This window comes from Gymnoscopelus microlampas (genome assembly GCF_963454915.1).
Source record: "Gymnoscopelus microlampas genome assembly, chromosome: 6".
Lineage (NCBI taxonomy): Eukaryota > Metazoa > Chordata > Actinopteri > Myctophiformes > Myctophidae > Gymnoscopelus > Gymnoscopelus microlampas.
The window spans coordinates 16,142,502-16,158,181 of NC_139943.1; the positions used below are offsets into that span (position 1 = coordinate 16,142,502).

Sequence of the window (15,680 nt, forward strand, 5' to 3'; positions counted from 1 at the left end):
AAAACATCAAGGGGGGGACTGTGTTTACTGATAAACTGGAACATCAAGATGAACATGTTTTTTAGTCTTTCTCTTTGATCTGTTAAGACATGTTCTGCGGCAACATAAAGGCCGCAATTAAGCTCAGTATAGCTGTCATTTCAACATCTGTTCTGGGGAACCACTATTTCAAGATTTGTGTTTTTTGTATTTTGGGGGGTGGGGGTATCAAACATGTTTTTGAATCAAACTGACAGTGTTTGGATGTAGCTAACTTTGTAGCGTGTTGTATTTGTTTAAAATTTCTTTTTGGTTTGATTAATGTCTTTTTGAAACGTACCCATGAAAATTCTGGTAGTTTCTTGTGCTATGCATGTCTCCAAAGCATTAATATAATGCTATACAGCTACGTGTGGTTCACTTGTAGCCTGGTAAACCACTCCGGGATGGTTTGCCAGGCTAGTTCACTTGCCCAGTGCCAGTGGCTCTCAAACATTTTCATGTAAGGGCCCACAAATTGATATGTATTTGGCCGCGGACCCCTATCTGTAACGATTTTGTGCCAGGGACCCCCATAAGAAAGGTAAAAATGATTCAAAATGAGTCAAAATGTTTGTAGATATTACACAAAATAAAAGATGATCTACAAGCTCACAATGCGTCACATCGCAATGCGTTGTGGAAGCTTGTGGAGCTTGCATATTGACTATTTTTGAATAGCCAAAGTACAATAGGGCACTGGTTCTCAAAGTGTGTTCCCGGGGACCCCCAGGAGTCCATGGGGGGGGTTCTAGGGGGTCCCCAGCAAAAATGGCACAAATTCTTTTCAGATTGGGGTCCACGGCCAAATACATATACATTTGGGGGTCCTTGACTTGAAAAAGTTTGAGAACCACTGCAATAGGATAGAGCGCAATACATGCTCCTTTTCATCTGAAATTGTTTCCGTAAAGGGAGGTGAGATGTACTGGTCAATGAGGAAGTAGGCTGCACTAGCCTTCCTGCTTTCGTGTATAGAGGGGCAGGTTTAAAATCAGCGCGGAGAGAATGCGCCTGATCCCATTGGTTCACCGATCTGTCCGTCAGCCCCCACCCCGTCAACACAACATTACGAGCGACGCCCACTGCACTCTGGTTGGTTGGGGAAATGAAACACTTCCTATACACCGACGCGCTGGTCCAGGCTTTTATTTTTTAGCAAAACTAAACAATAAAAGCCTGGAGATAGAGGCTAATGAGGAAGTGACTGGCTCTGTAGTTTTTGCTGTAATTCTGTTTGGATATTCTCACATTCTGGGGGATTAAACATGCAGGGATGATTATTATTATTGATTATTGCGTGAAGGGGATTGCGGGCGCGTGCCACATTAGCATATTCATAGATCCTGGCATAGTGCATGAGGGCAAAGATTGAGGAACATGACATGAAACACACACCTACACTTGGCTATAACTACACATGAAAGGTAATAGTTAACCTTGGAAATGTCTAAACTTCGCTTCTTTTGAAGTTATCCTTATCTAGCAAAAAGCACTAATGAGAAACCAAACTTGCTGTTTGGTGTTTTGAAGCTTACACAGTATCTAGATAAGAGTGTGTCCACAGGGTTGTTTTACCCAAATAAATTAGTTTATTCTGGGCCTTCTAGTGCTGCTGATTAAGATCATAATGTGTTATATGCATTAACACATAAAACAAAGCTGCTTGTAGTTCAATGCTGTTGTACATACTGGTATCATATGCATATACTGTAGGTGAGGTGCTGTCTTTGTTTAGTAGTGCAATGGCTGCAGGTACAGAGTTTTTTTCTGTCATGTTATTCTCCACCTAGGGGCAACAAACCAACGGCTGGAGCAAAGGAGCTGGAATTAATACATGCAATTCATTGTCTCCGCCAGGCTGACGGCATGGCCGAGACTATTTTTGTCTGTCGGTGAACAGATAATCTCCGGCACCGTTGGCTTGACCGCAGCGAAACTATGCGTACACACTCCCTGGATACCAGAGCAGAACCTTTGCCAGAAATGTCTCACATGGGCCTGTTATAGTGCCACCAGGAAGATGTACAAGCTTGCAGCATGTCACGAAGTGACGCGCTGTGAGCTTGTAGATCTGCAACAAAAAAAAAAAAAATTAACACAAATCTTCTATTCTGGCCGAGTGGTCTCTGGCACAAAATATTTTCAGATGGGGATCCGCGGCCAAATACATTTTGGGGGTCAAAATGTTTGAGAACCACTGGCTTAAAGTATGGGAACGGTGTTGAAGAATAGAGCTCACCTTACGTTACGCAGCTGTGTGTGTGTTCGCGATTATGTGTGTGTGTGTAAGGTCTGCGTGCGTGTGTACAACTTATTCGGCTCCATTTAAACTGCTATGAGGTGTTTTAATTAAATCTACTAAAACGTTTGTCACGCTGACACAGAAATGCCAGTGTGGAGTTTTTAAATAAAACTCTCCTTTGGCTCTTCTTTCACAGCGTTATGCTTCTTGTTAAATTGCAGGCTGGAGCAACAACAGCGACGTGCACACTCTTATTGACGTGCACGGTCTTATTGCCTTGTAAAGTGCACAACAAAAACTACTTGGTGACAGAGTGGCTGACAAACACAGGCAGGGACAAAACTTCATAAATATGTTTAGGTATATTACTTCCTAAATCTAATGTGTCACAAGCTACTGGAAAGGATTCCAAATAAGCCTGCTGGCTTCTTCCTTTTCATGCACTGTAACTTGTTTTATTTGTTTTGATATGTATTGTTTCTAATTTTTTTATTACAATGTGCTAATAAACTAAACTAAACTGACAGCCCCTCTAGCTCTAAGAATGGTGATCTCCGTCCGTCCGTCCGTCCGTCCGCCAAGTAATCTCCGCTGGATTTGAAGCCCACTTCCTGATTTTCTTAAGGCAGTGCTTTTCAACCCTTTCCATATCAAGGTCCATTATTTATTCGTCATTTGAGCCACGGACCACCGTTTGATTAGATTTAGACTCTCAGACCCAAAACTTTGAATATTTTGTTATTGTTGGATACGATTTTGTCCACAATTCCATGCTGTGTTGATGTTGGCACCATAGGAGAGATAACACGCAAACGTCGGTCAAAATAACTATACTTTGATTAAGTAATGCAGATGTTTAACAATAATTTAACTCTTGACAGTGTAAAATGAAACCAAATGGACCCGTAATGGTCCATTTGGTTTCATTTTACGCTCTCAAGAGTTAAAGATCTGTAAGGGTCAATTTGGTTACCAACTCTCCATCATTTAGCTGGGGACCACCTGGAACCCCCTCAAGGACCACTGGTGGTCGGGACCGGAAGTTCAAAGATGGCAGAATTCAATTCGCCAAAGAAAGTGGCTTCGAAATGGCCTGTAGAAACCAATGGGGCCTCCCTTCGTCCATATTTTTTTTACAGTCTCTGGTTTCAAACAACATATCTCAAAAACTACTGGCAGATTACCATGGAATGTGATACATACCCTCCAGCCAATGGCCCCTACGGATTTTGGAGACCCCATGACCTTTCCTCACGATTTACACTTACACACAAGATATATGAACATCTAATTAGCACATTGCCATGAAACTTGCTGAGCGCCAGTGGTGGAAAGTAACTAAGTACATTAAGTAAGTAAGTACTGTACTTTTTGTGGTAATTGTACTTTACTTGAGTATTTCCAATTTCCAATGCTTTTACTTCTACACTACATATCGGATCCAAATATTGTACTTTTACTCCACTACATTTATTTGAGAACTTTAGATACTAGTTACTTTGTAGATTTTGATTATTTGTACAAAACATACATTAACCACTTCAAACCTACATACATTTTTCGGCCATTTGAAAATAGCCGATCTACAAGCTCACAATTGTGAGCTTGTAGATCTGCTATTTTCAAAAGATTTTTGTACATTTGAAAACTTGAAATGGGACTAATTCTAATGAGTCCTTTTACTTTAGGTACTTTTAAGTACATTTTGATGCCAATACTTTTGTACTTTTACTCAAGTACATTTTGAATTCCGGACTTCTACTTGTAACAGAGCATTTCCATTTTGCAGTATTGATTCTTTTAAGTAAAAACCTTTCTTAAATTTACCTAAATTTAAAACTTTTACTGAAATAAAAATGTGAGTACTTTTCCCACCACTGCTGAGCGCATTCATGCTTTCCAGAGAATTTTGGTGACCCAGTGCCCCATGTTCTAGCACCATCCTTAGGCCAAAATGTCCAATTGCACGTGCATGTTATCTCAGAATAGAACAGCTGGGCAGATTGCCATAAAACGTATTGCGATCCAACATTTCCTCCAGTTGGGTGTAATGAGTAGCACAGCCTCTAGGCGCTGCTACTGGGGCTTTTGGTGTTTTGTATTGGTTTTATATTGCTTTGTATTCATGTCCAGACTACTATACTAGATAATTAAACAGGTGGCTCTGTGTACATACATTATGTATGTATGTTACTGTAGTCTAAGTGTGTATGCCAAAACATCGGTGCTTGTGTGTGTGTGTGTGTGTGTGTGTGTGTGTGTGTGTGTGTGTGTGTGTGTGTGTGTGTGTGTGTGTGTGTGTGTGTGTGTTTAGGTGTTTGTAAAGGTCAAATGGATTTGTAGGTCTGTCATTAAACCAATAATCCATTTATCACAGCTGGACACAGGTGCCTATTTAAATAAGTGGATATATGTATGTGTGTATATGTGGATTCATTAAGTGTGTGCGTGTGCGTGTGCGTGTGTGTGTGTGTGTGTGTGTGTGTGTGTGTGTGTGTGTGTGTGTGTGTGTGTGTGTGTGTGTGTGTGTGTGTGTGTGTGTGTGTGTGTGTGTGTGTGTGTGTGTGTGTGTGGGTGGGGGGGGTGTGTGTGTGTGTGTGTGTGTGTGTGCATGCTTGTGTGTGTGTGTGTGTTGGTGGGTGCGTGCGTGTGTGTGCGTGATGGTTAAAAGGTCATATGTGATTAGTAGAGAGGGGGCAATGGGTTTCTTAATACTGTATTAATCTATTTCACACTGCAGGGCACACTGTATACACAGATGATGTGTGTGTGTGTGTGTGTGTGTGTGTGTGTGTGTGTGTGTGTGTGTGTGTGTGTATGCGTGCGCGCACTGTATGTGTGTTCATGATTTGCTGTTGAAGCATTGGCCACACAAGGGCTTAATTAAAACTTGCTGTGTAATACTGATGGTGAATTGCCAGATAGTTCTTTATTCTAGGGATCTGAAACATCTTTCAGGTCAAGGACCCCTTAACTCTGAGGACCCGCTAGGGGTCCCAGAGACCCTGTTGAAGACATGCTTTATGCAATAGCATCTACTAGACGGAAATAATTAAATAATAAAAAAAAAAGTAGTAATTAACGAATAGTAGCAATATTAAAACAAAGTTTGACTGTTGGTCCTAGCGCTTTAGGTGGTTGAAGGTGCTGTGTGCAAGGTTCTAACTCTTAAGTTATAAACATCGGTCTGTGCCAGACAGTGTCCTTGGCATTGTTTAGCACAAAGACTGCCTCTGAACCCAGACAGGCAGTCGGGAGCAGGTGGTGGGTATTCATTCTAAAATGTATTTGAAGTTTTCCTGGCTTGTTCATTCATGAGGGGGGGGGGGGGGGGGGGGGGTCTATCTCTATCCACTCTATCCACCCTTGATCAGTGGTGGAAAAAGTACTATTTTTTTTTTCTTGGTAAAAACTGCAATGTAGAAATACTCTGTTACAAGTAAAAGTCCGGAATAAAAAATGTACTTCAAGTACCAAAAGCAGAAAGTACTCATTATGCAGAATGTCCCATTTCACAAGTTTTCAAATGTGTAACATATATAAAAATCTTTTGAAAATAGCTGATCTACAAGCTCACAATGCGTCGCATCGCGACACATTGTGAGCTTGTAGATCGGCTATTTTGAAATAGCCGAAATTATAGGGCTGAAGTGGGTAATCTACAAAATCTACAAAGTAACTAAAGTTTTCATATAATTGTAGTGGAGTAAAAGTACAATATTTGCCGCTGAGATTTAGTGGAGTAGAAGAAAAAAGTACTGAAAACTGGAAATACTCCAGTATAGTAAAAATTCCTAAAAGGACAGTACTTGAGTAAATGTTCTTGGTTGCTTTCCACCACTGGCCTTGATTCTGTGGCTACGAACTAAGACTTGGTATCATTTGTAACCGTCTGTGTTTGGGATCGCTAGGATCTTTGATATGCCTGCGAGTTTTGCTGACAAATTGGCCGTCATATACAGTATGTCCTGGATAGAGGGAAGCTCACACCCACTGTTGCGCTCGGCTGTCCGCACGACATTGCTTTGCAGTCGAGGTCGGTACACTTCCCATAAAAGGCAGTGATGCAGCCAGTCTTGATGCTCTCGTGGTGCCTCTGTAGAAGGCCTGTGTAGGACCTTGGGGTCCCATGCCAAACTTCTTCAGTTGCCTGAGATAATAGAGGCATTGTTGTGCCTTCCTCACAACTTGGTCGGTGTATACTGTACGTCCCAGGTGAATTTCCCAAGCCTTGCTACACATAGAGTTGACCGGGCCGAGGTTTGAACCCTGAACCTTGTGCTACAGCATAACCTGTCATTATTATAAGTTTGGACAGTTCATTTATCCTTGAATATTTAAAGTATCAAGGTTACCATCAAAGCTGTCCAGAACACCCCTCCCTCTCTCTCTCTCTCTCTCTCTCTCTCTCTCTCTCCCAGTCCCACATTGTTGCTTTCTGAAGTGAGTTTCAGACTGTATGAAGATTGGCACACGTTAACATCTCTGTCTCTGTCTCTCTCTTTCCACAGAGGTGAATGTCCGTTCAGCAGTAGCTAAAGGCTATGTCTCTGGTTTGTTGCGTCTTTATGAGGACTGGAGCAGTAAGGACACCGAACACATCGCCATAGCGATCCGCAGTGCGTTGCTGCGCTGCCTCCACGGGCTGACCAACAGCACTGCAGGCAGACATGCTCTGGTGTCCCATGGAGGGATAGGACTCCTGTATGAAGTTACACAGGTACAGTTGTCATCATTTTCATTCTCTCTTTTTTTGCTTTTTAGACCTTTTTCTCCACAATGTAGTCATTGTGCCGATTGATTCCTCCCCACACACACACATGTCAGTGTTGTCACTGCTGTTGTTATCCTACTGACTCACCTACCAGTGAGGAGCCCCCACCGGGAGGACGTAGAGCCTAACGTCCTACTCCTCCCGCCCAACACTCCCTGCTGACTGGTGCCGCCCCCTGCCAGTGACAATTATCACCTTTCCCCCCCGGCATCGCTCCCCCGACCACGGGCCAATTGTGTTTGTGTAGAGTCAGACGCTTGACAAACCATGGTGAATTCGAACCCACAACCTCTGCGGTGGTGGGCACCGGGCAGCCACTTTACAACCCGAGCTCTTTTTCATTCTTTATTTATTTATCCCTGAGCCGATACAGCCAGCATTGCATCTATTCTGTCAGCCGTACTGATTGCCACGTTGCTTTAATCTGCTTCTGTATTATATAATAATAATGATAAAAATCATACTGGCACTGACTGAAGGCCAGTCACTGCTTACAGTACATGGATGGGGTGTCAGGTGCACCTTAATTTGTTGTATTATGTCTTGTCTGATCGTGATATATGTATGAGCTACCTCGATATCTATGCCTGCAGGCACAAAGAACTGACAAAAGGAAGCAAGAAAACAACCAAGTTTCTATTTAAGCTACTGGGGACACAGAATGCTTTAGGGGGCTAATGGAAAACAAAACAAGCTTTGAAGCTAATGGATTGAGGTGTAGAATGCTGTGTTTAAGCATCAGCACACTTCTCAGTTAACCACACGAACCACAGCAGCCTTGTTCTGGGCATGTCATGCGAAAATAGGCCAACATTCTGCAAAAAAAATATCCAATCTACAAGCTCACAATGCTGAGCTTGTACCTCGACTATTTTCGCTGAGTAGATTTGGTGTATTGGGGCCAAAAATGGATCCCTGGGGGACCCCGGTCGACAAAGTAATTATATAGGATTTAAGTTGTTAATGAACAGGATCAGAGGGGTGTTTTCTGCTCTGGGGGGGTGCAGATACAGTAAGCACTTTTGCTCTTTTTAAACTTTGAGAGCTGCATACACCTCTGAAGCGCTGGCATAAAAAAGCAACACGTAGCCTTTTTGCCTCTACGACTCCAGGCAGCCTGACTCCCAATATCCAGCTCTACTTTCATCAGCGCTCTCTCTGTGCCAGTGAATAATATGTGCAGGGTACGTGAGCGCATATAACCAAGGAGCTGCCGGCAGTCAGCCCCTGTGCTCCTTGAGGTGATGTAACAACAACAAACGTGAAAACCATGATGCTGCTGTCGCCCCCCAAAAAGATGGTGGCACCCCTCTCTGCATTACTGTAGCGTGTTGTTCTGCAGTAACACGGTGGAGGCTGTCTCAGCAAGGCGGCCCGGGTGAAGCGGAAAGCCTTTCAACGCTGCCTAGAGAAGCTTACTACAGCACTCTGAAATCAAGCTCCAGGTCACACACAGTGCCTGACATGTACTGTACAAGAGCCACACAGTTATTTCTGCTCAAAATCTATTGGGACGTTTTAGAACTGACCCCTCCAGGTGTTTCCCTGTTTTCCCGGGCCCCCATGCTCTCAATTTACTACCCTGTCCCTCTTGTGTCTAAAAATGGAGGGGTCTAAATCATTATTTTAACTTCAAGTTAAAGGTAGGGTATGTGATTTGCAATTATTCAAATAATTGCAAAATGGGTCTATGTTCTGATAGTACTCGTTACTATAGAGTGTCCTGTCCATATAAGGAGTCTCCCATGTCTCTCCAGCTCTTTATTAAACAGAAAATGTATTTACAGTGCTCTCTCCTGATTGGCTCAAATGTTGTCACCTACCTGAAAATGTACTATATTCTGTTTACTAAAGAGCTGGAGAGGCCCTGTGACCGAACAAACACTCTGTAGCAATGATTACTATCAGAATATAGTACTTTAACCTTTTAACAAAAAAAAAATATATATCACTTACCCTACCTTTAATTTCTCGTTTCTCTCTCTGTCTGTAGACCTGGTTGGCATGTTTATACTCTTGAGCTATCTGCAAAGATAAGTGTGGTCCAGAGACCCTCAGGGTTCCTTCAGGGTGTTCCAAATGGATGCTTACAACTCTGTAACTCAGAGAGTGTACACATGGAACAAAACGGACCCTTGATGGATCCGTTTGGTTCTGTTAGTACACTTTCAGAGTTATGGGGGTCCTTGAAATTAACTCTTTTCACTGCCAGATTAAATGCATAAATGAATCGCCAGCGATTTTTGTTTTTCCTTAACTTTTCAACTAGTCACAGAGAAAAGGGGCACTCGTGTGTTAGAGAACAGCGCCAACTGGTGGAAAAGTACAACGAAAAAGTCATAAAAATCGTCTTTGGCAGTCTGAGCCTTTGGAAAAAAAAGGCGTCCTAGGCAGTGAAAGAGTTAAGATGTTTGTGAACAGTAGAAGCGTCCTGATGTATTCCTCCTCAGCGTGTCACTGTATTGATACTAATGCATTGATACTAGTGACACACCGTAGCTTGTCAATGTGGCTGCTTAGCCTTCCTAAAGGACAGTCAGCCACTGGAGAACTGCAGCGAGTTACTTCTGTCTTGTTGACGTTTCCGATGCCGTTTACATTTTTTACAGTTGCATTCACTTGTTTGTTCGCAGACCTGTCTGTTCACTAAGGGCCTGGAGTCTTTGGTGGATCCCTCTGTCCAGCTGATGAGGAAGTGCTATCCTAAAACCGCTCTCCCAATGAAGTCTGACCTCTCCGTTTACTGCTTCGAACTGCCCCGGAAGTCAGGACCGAACCCCATTGTCCCGGAACTAGGTGAGTCACCATGACTAACGTTCTAGTACAGGGTGTTCACAAGAGTATTAGACTGTTTTTTTTATTTTTTAAACATGTATAGGCATGTACTGAAGCAAATAAACAAGGTATCTCAAAACAGTCAAGAAAATGAGTGGGTAACAGGATAGACAAATATTAAGAGTGAGAAAAAAGATAAATTGAATAAGGTATAAACAACAGCAAAAACTGAAACAAACAACACACACACACACAGTAAACAACAACAAAAAATAAAATAATAAAATAATAATAATAAAATGTATGTCCACGGTCTATAAACGCCACATTGAGTTAAGATAAGCATGGTATTAGAGTATGTTAACATCAATAGTGGGCTGTAGTAAGTTACTTGTACTCATGGAAATTACTTTGTGGTGCATTAAAGTGATGCCACGAACACACGCACCCACACACTGAAGCATGAGGCACACAATTGTGTGTGACTTGGTAAAGTGATGAAGGTTGAGAGAGCCTGGGGTGTTGAGTGTCAGTTGACCAGTAAACTTGTTGTTTATCATCTAATGAGCCTGGGTCCAGGAGCTGGAAAATCAATTATTCAGTGTGGATCTCGGGCTATTAAAAAAATCAAAAAAACTTGATCTCGAGAAAAGGGAAGAGATTCAGTACAGGGGAAAAAAACTGAGGTAACTACAATATATCGGAATTTTGTTGAATCCCATCATCATCTTATGATTACCTTAACGGTTAAGGCCTTAATGGGTTAAGGCTTAAACAACTTTCTTTCTTTTCTTTCTTCAGCCCTTCCTCTCTTTCACCTTTTTGTCCTTCCTCCTTTTCATCCTTTACCTTCATCTTTTGGTCCATGTAATCTTCCTCAGGTCTTTCCAGCTCATTCATGTTTCATCACACAGCGTACTACTGTAGGTGTGAAACACTGCAGGTCTGTGTGATGAAACACACTGTGGGCTGCAGTTCAACCCTGTGTGTGTACGTGTGTGTGTGTGTGTGTGTGTGTGTGTGTGTGTGTGTGTGTGTGTGTGTGTGTGTGTGTGTGTGTGTGTGTGTGTGTGTGTGTGTGTGTGTGTGTGTGTGTGTGTGTGTGTGTGTGTTGGATTATATCATTTCAACACGCTCTTCTCTCTCATAGAAGATGTGCACCTATAGTAGCCCCTCCTAGAGAGAGAGAGAGAGAGAGAGAGAGAGAGAGAGAGAGAGAGAGAGAGAGAGAAGACTATCTATATTCTATACATTAAATACTGGAGGCTCCATCCTGACCTTCACTTCCTGACTCCCAGCCACTCACAAGGCTTATCTATGATTACCTTGGCAACAATTTCCTAGCTGGCTGAAAGGGGGGGGGGGGGGGGGGGGGGGGGGGGGGGAGAGAGAGAGAGAGAGAGGTGAAAAGGGGATAGAGTGATAGACAAAAAAAACATGTTGAATAGGAAATCGACCTGGGGTCGAGAATTAAGTGATTCACAGACAGAGAGATGAAAGGAAACAGACATCAAAAGCAGTGAATCGGAAATGTTGACCATAAATATCAGAGAGAGTCATTATGATTATCATTTGATCAATGTGAATAACATTTAGCCTACTGAATGAGGTCACACATGTTGATTCAGCATAATTGAATGAAGCTTTAAATAACCGTACCGCACTACTCAGCTTTATTCCCCTGCTGCTCTGTTGTAAAGCAGTAATGTGATGTAATAATTATGTTCTCAGTTTGTCACAACAACCACAGAATAATGAGTTATTAACCAACCAGACACATTTGAATGATATAAAAAAAAAGAGTCAAGTTTATAAAATCTGGTTTCTCTCTGTTCTCTCTGCCTTGGACTCCGCTGAGGCTTGCAACATTTTGCATATTTCCCAGGATGCACCTTGGCACACAGGAAATGGGGAATTGTTTATAGTTGGGGAATTATGGTGTGGGAATGCGTGTGGTTCTCAGTGTGGGGTCCGGGGACCCCCAGGGGTCCTTGAGGGGGTTCCACTTCCAGTTAGTTAATATACTGTAGCATCAAAATCACTTTTAGCTTCTTTAACCCAGTGGTTCTCAAACTGGGACCCCCAGAACAGAAGAGTTGTGTTCGAATATTAAAACATTTTCAAAGATTTCAAGAATAGAAGATGTACAAGCTTGTAGCTTTGTGGCACAAAGTGACACGCTGTGAGCTTGTAGATCTGTTATTTTTGAATAGCGAACATACAAAATATAGATAAAGTGGTTAAAATTATTGTGATGCTGTATATACGCATTTTGCTGGGGACCCCCTGGAACCACCCCTAAGGACATGGAAACTTGAGAACCACTGCTTTAACCCCTATAGACCAATTATTTGTTTACTAACATTGAGACTGGACGCACAGGTGATTGTTTCACGCAATCAATTCCCAACCTGTTGTTTCGGGGTGCGCTGGTTTCAGCACACCCCAACCTCCTCTTCTGTGTTGGCTAGTGAGGCGCGTCCTAGCGAGACCTGACAGAATGGGTTTCATTGCGCGCATACTGGTTCTTATCAGTGTGACGTCGTCTGTTAAGGGGTCTATATACACTGGCTATTTGAAGATGGCCAATCTACAAGCTCACAACCAATTCAGAGAACCACTGGCCTTGACTCTAGATAGTAGCAGGTAATGTCTTGATGGTTTGCACCTGTTGTCTGCTTCTCTAGAGCTGAACAGTGAGGAAGACAGTGAGGAGGAGGAGGATGAAGAAGACGACGACGGTGAGAGTGAAGAGGCCGACAGTAAAGACTATGTGAGTATGGTGTGTGTGTGTGTGTGTGTGTGTGTGTGTGTGTGTGTGTGTGTGTGTGTGTGTGTGTGTGTGTGTGTGTGTGTGTGTGTGTGTGTGTGTGTGTGTGTGTGTGTGTGTGTGTGTGTGTGTGTGTGTGTGTGTGCATATGTGCGTGCGTGCGCACACATGCACGCGTGCGCGTTTACGTGCACTGAAAGGAGAGATGGATGGATGGATGGACAGACGGACGAATGGTGGGAGATTGATGTCAGGAAGAAGTGAAAGCTGCAGTGTGGAGATGTTAGAGAGAAGCGACCGGAAAGTGGACTGAAGTATTCTCGATGATGGATAGAGACAGCTGAGTAGAAGATGAAAGAAAACAAAGATGAAAAGACGACTTTACAAAATGGAGGGGACAGAAAAGTGACAATAAAAGATGAACACGTTTAACAAGTTACTTGCTTCCCAGATTTGACTTGTTGTGAATCAGAAAACAAAATGTCTGCCAGTGCAGTCAGACTAGTTCAGTGGTTCTTAACCTTTGGGCCGGGGCCCACTGGTGGGCCGTGAGGATACTGCACGTGGGACCCCAAATAATTGGCAAAAACAAAAACATTGTAATGATAATATGACATAAAGAAATGTAATAAATTGCATGGTATTTACAATTCTTTCTTTAAAACCTTGGGGGGATTGTTTTTCCTTTGTGATACCAATAAGGAGTAAGTTAGCTCCATTGATCCAAGCCGGAACACAATTGATTGATAATTAAAATAAACACGCTCTGAAAATGCATGCAGCCTTTTGACTGTCGTGTTAAGTGGTCAGAGGACAGATGACACAGATGACACTTCAGAGATTTTCAAGTGGGCCCTGATCCAGAAAAGTTTGAGAACCACAGCTGTAGTTGGTCGTTAGGGGGATAGGGGTTAAGGGGTTAAGGGGGGAGCATGCTACCATTTTTCGGTGATCACCCTCTCACCGCGGTGGTTTGAAAACTACAACATGACGTCACTGAGCCGCGGTGATAAGCGACTCACCGCTCAACTCAACACATATCTGTTTTTTACTAACCGAAATCACCCTGCCTCTGTAATTGGTCTAGACGTTGGGTGGGCGGTCCCCTTGGTTTGATCACCTAAACCTTAGGGTGATCACCTAAAATGGCAGCATGCAGACACTTTTAGAGGGAAAGATTGAGAAAGTGAGTGAACGAGAGAGAGAGAGAGAGAGAGAGAGAGACAGAGGCAGGTGGGAGGAGAGGAGGAAGGATGGGAGGATGACAGACGTAACGGCTCAGTGGTAGGAAAGGAGACCAGGGTGTAATGATATGAGAAGGAGAGGAGAGCAGAGCAGAGTGTAATGATATGGAGAGGAGGAGAGGAGAGTGATCTGGTAGCAGCAGCAACATTTCTTATCTGAATGCGTGATGAGTGAAATTCTTCATCTTCAGAAACGATACAGACCAGTAAAAACGTATAAACTGTATATTATTATTACAATTATAGTTACGGTGTGTGACATTAGCCTCTGGTCACAACGCTGTACGTTGCTGTCTGCTCTGCAGCATACCATGCCTACTTTATATATATATATATATATATATATATATATATATATATATATATATATATATATATATATATAAATAAAAGTGCCTTTAATGCCCTCTAAATCCCAACAGTATTCTGAAAAACGTATGTTTCTATATCAGTGGTGCTCAAACTTTTGTCAAGGACCCCCAAAATGATATGTATTTGGCCGCCGACGCCCATCTCAAAATATGTTGTTCCAGGGACCCCCAGAAGCAAAGATTTGAGTTACAAATGTTCGCTTTAAAAATATATATATATATTCAAAGATTTGCACACATTTTCTCGATTTTTCAAAAATAGCAGATCTACAAGCTCATAGCGCGGCACTCGGTGCCGCGCTATGAGCTTGTAGATCTGCTATTTTTGAATAGCCCAAAGTGTAAAATAATGCTTTTTTGCTCAAATCCAAAAATGACACAGATGCGTTCCAGGTCTTAATGGGTTAATATATATATGTATATATAAATAAAAGTGCCTTAAAAGGACAGTTCCGTGAGTGCTGGTGTTCTCTTTTAGAGATGTATTGTAAAGTTAACTTTTCCAGACTGTGCACCCGGTAAAGTTCAGTATTGTTGAAACGAGTCGTCGTGCTCGCAATCCTTGATGTAATGACATTAGCCTCACACCCTTGCGTAACCGGAGGAGCAACTTGTTGGACACTCACAAGAATAGAAGGATAGACGTAGCGTTTCTAGATAAAGTGTGTGTGTGTGTGTGTGTGTGTGTGTGTGTGTGTGTGTGTGTGTGTGTGTGTGTGTGTGTGTGTGTGTGTGTGTGTGTGTGTTGTCAAAGGCAATGTGCATGTCTAACAGTCCCCCCCCCCACCCATCCCTATCTCCAGGACGATGACTTGGAGACAGACGTGAACAAACTTCGGACTCGTCCTGAACCAGACCGACCTCCAGAACTGCTGGCACAGTACAGCCGCCTGCGCCCAGAACTCACATATGAATTCCAGGTGTGTGTGTGTGGCTATGTGTGTGTATGTTTGACTATGACTGTGTGTGTGTGTGGGTGGGTGTGTGTGTGTGTGTGGGTGGGTGTCAGACAAATCCGTCAGAGCTGTTTGCATGTTATCTGTGTCCAACAGGAGTTCAAACAGGACTTCAAAGTACACTGTATGAAATCCAGCCTGTGTAGTGACAGAGACAGGTGGGGATAATCGTTTATCCTAGTGCACAGGTTAAGCCAAACCAAAAAAAAATCACGTACATATTCAAAATAGTGCTGGAATGTGGATGGAAAATAGCTAAAATGTAGCCAATTATACTTCAAAGCGCAACCAAGTATAAAAGCTTGTAGATCTGCAGTTTTTTTTTCTATTGATACATTGATACCTTGTGCTGTCAAATTACACAATGCCTTCATGTGCTTTGGAGGCTCAGGGTGTTTGAGTTGGATCACTATTCCAGCAGGTTGTCATACTGTATACTGTATTTTATATACTGTATCACATCGTTGCTGTCGGGCCGTAACCTTGTATATCCATACTTCAACCTTTTTTCCCTTCTTTTTTTCATG

General features: G+C 42.7%; 1 protein-coding gene across 1 annotated transcript in view; it reads left to right on the forward strand.

Annotated features, from left to right (window-relative positions):
* agbl1 (AGBL carboxypeptidase 1) overlaps positions 1 to 15,680 on the forward strand; it is a 222,385-nt gene that overhangs the window by 73,818 nt on the left and 132,887 nt on the right. The window contains exons 8-11 of the mRNA XM_084060959.1: positions 6,775 to 6,983; positions 9,671 to 9,833; positions 12,500 to 12,585; positions 15,001 to 15,117. Coding sequence (XP_083917085.1) covers positions 6,775 to 6,983; positions 9,671 to 9,833; positions 12,500 to 12,585; positions 15,001 to 15,117 — 575 coding nt within the window. The remainder of the gene's footprint in view (positions 1 to 6,774; positions 6,984 to 9,670; positions 9,834 to 12,499; positions 12,586 to 15,000; positions 15,118 to 15,680) is intronic.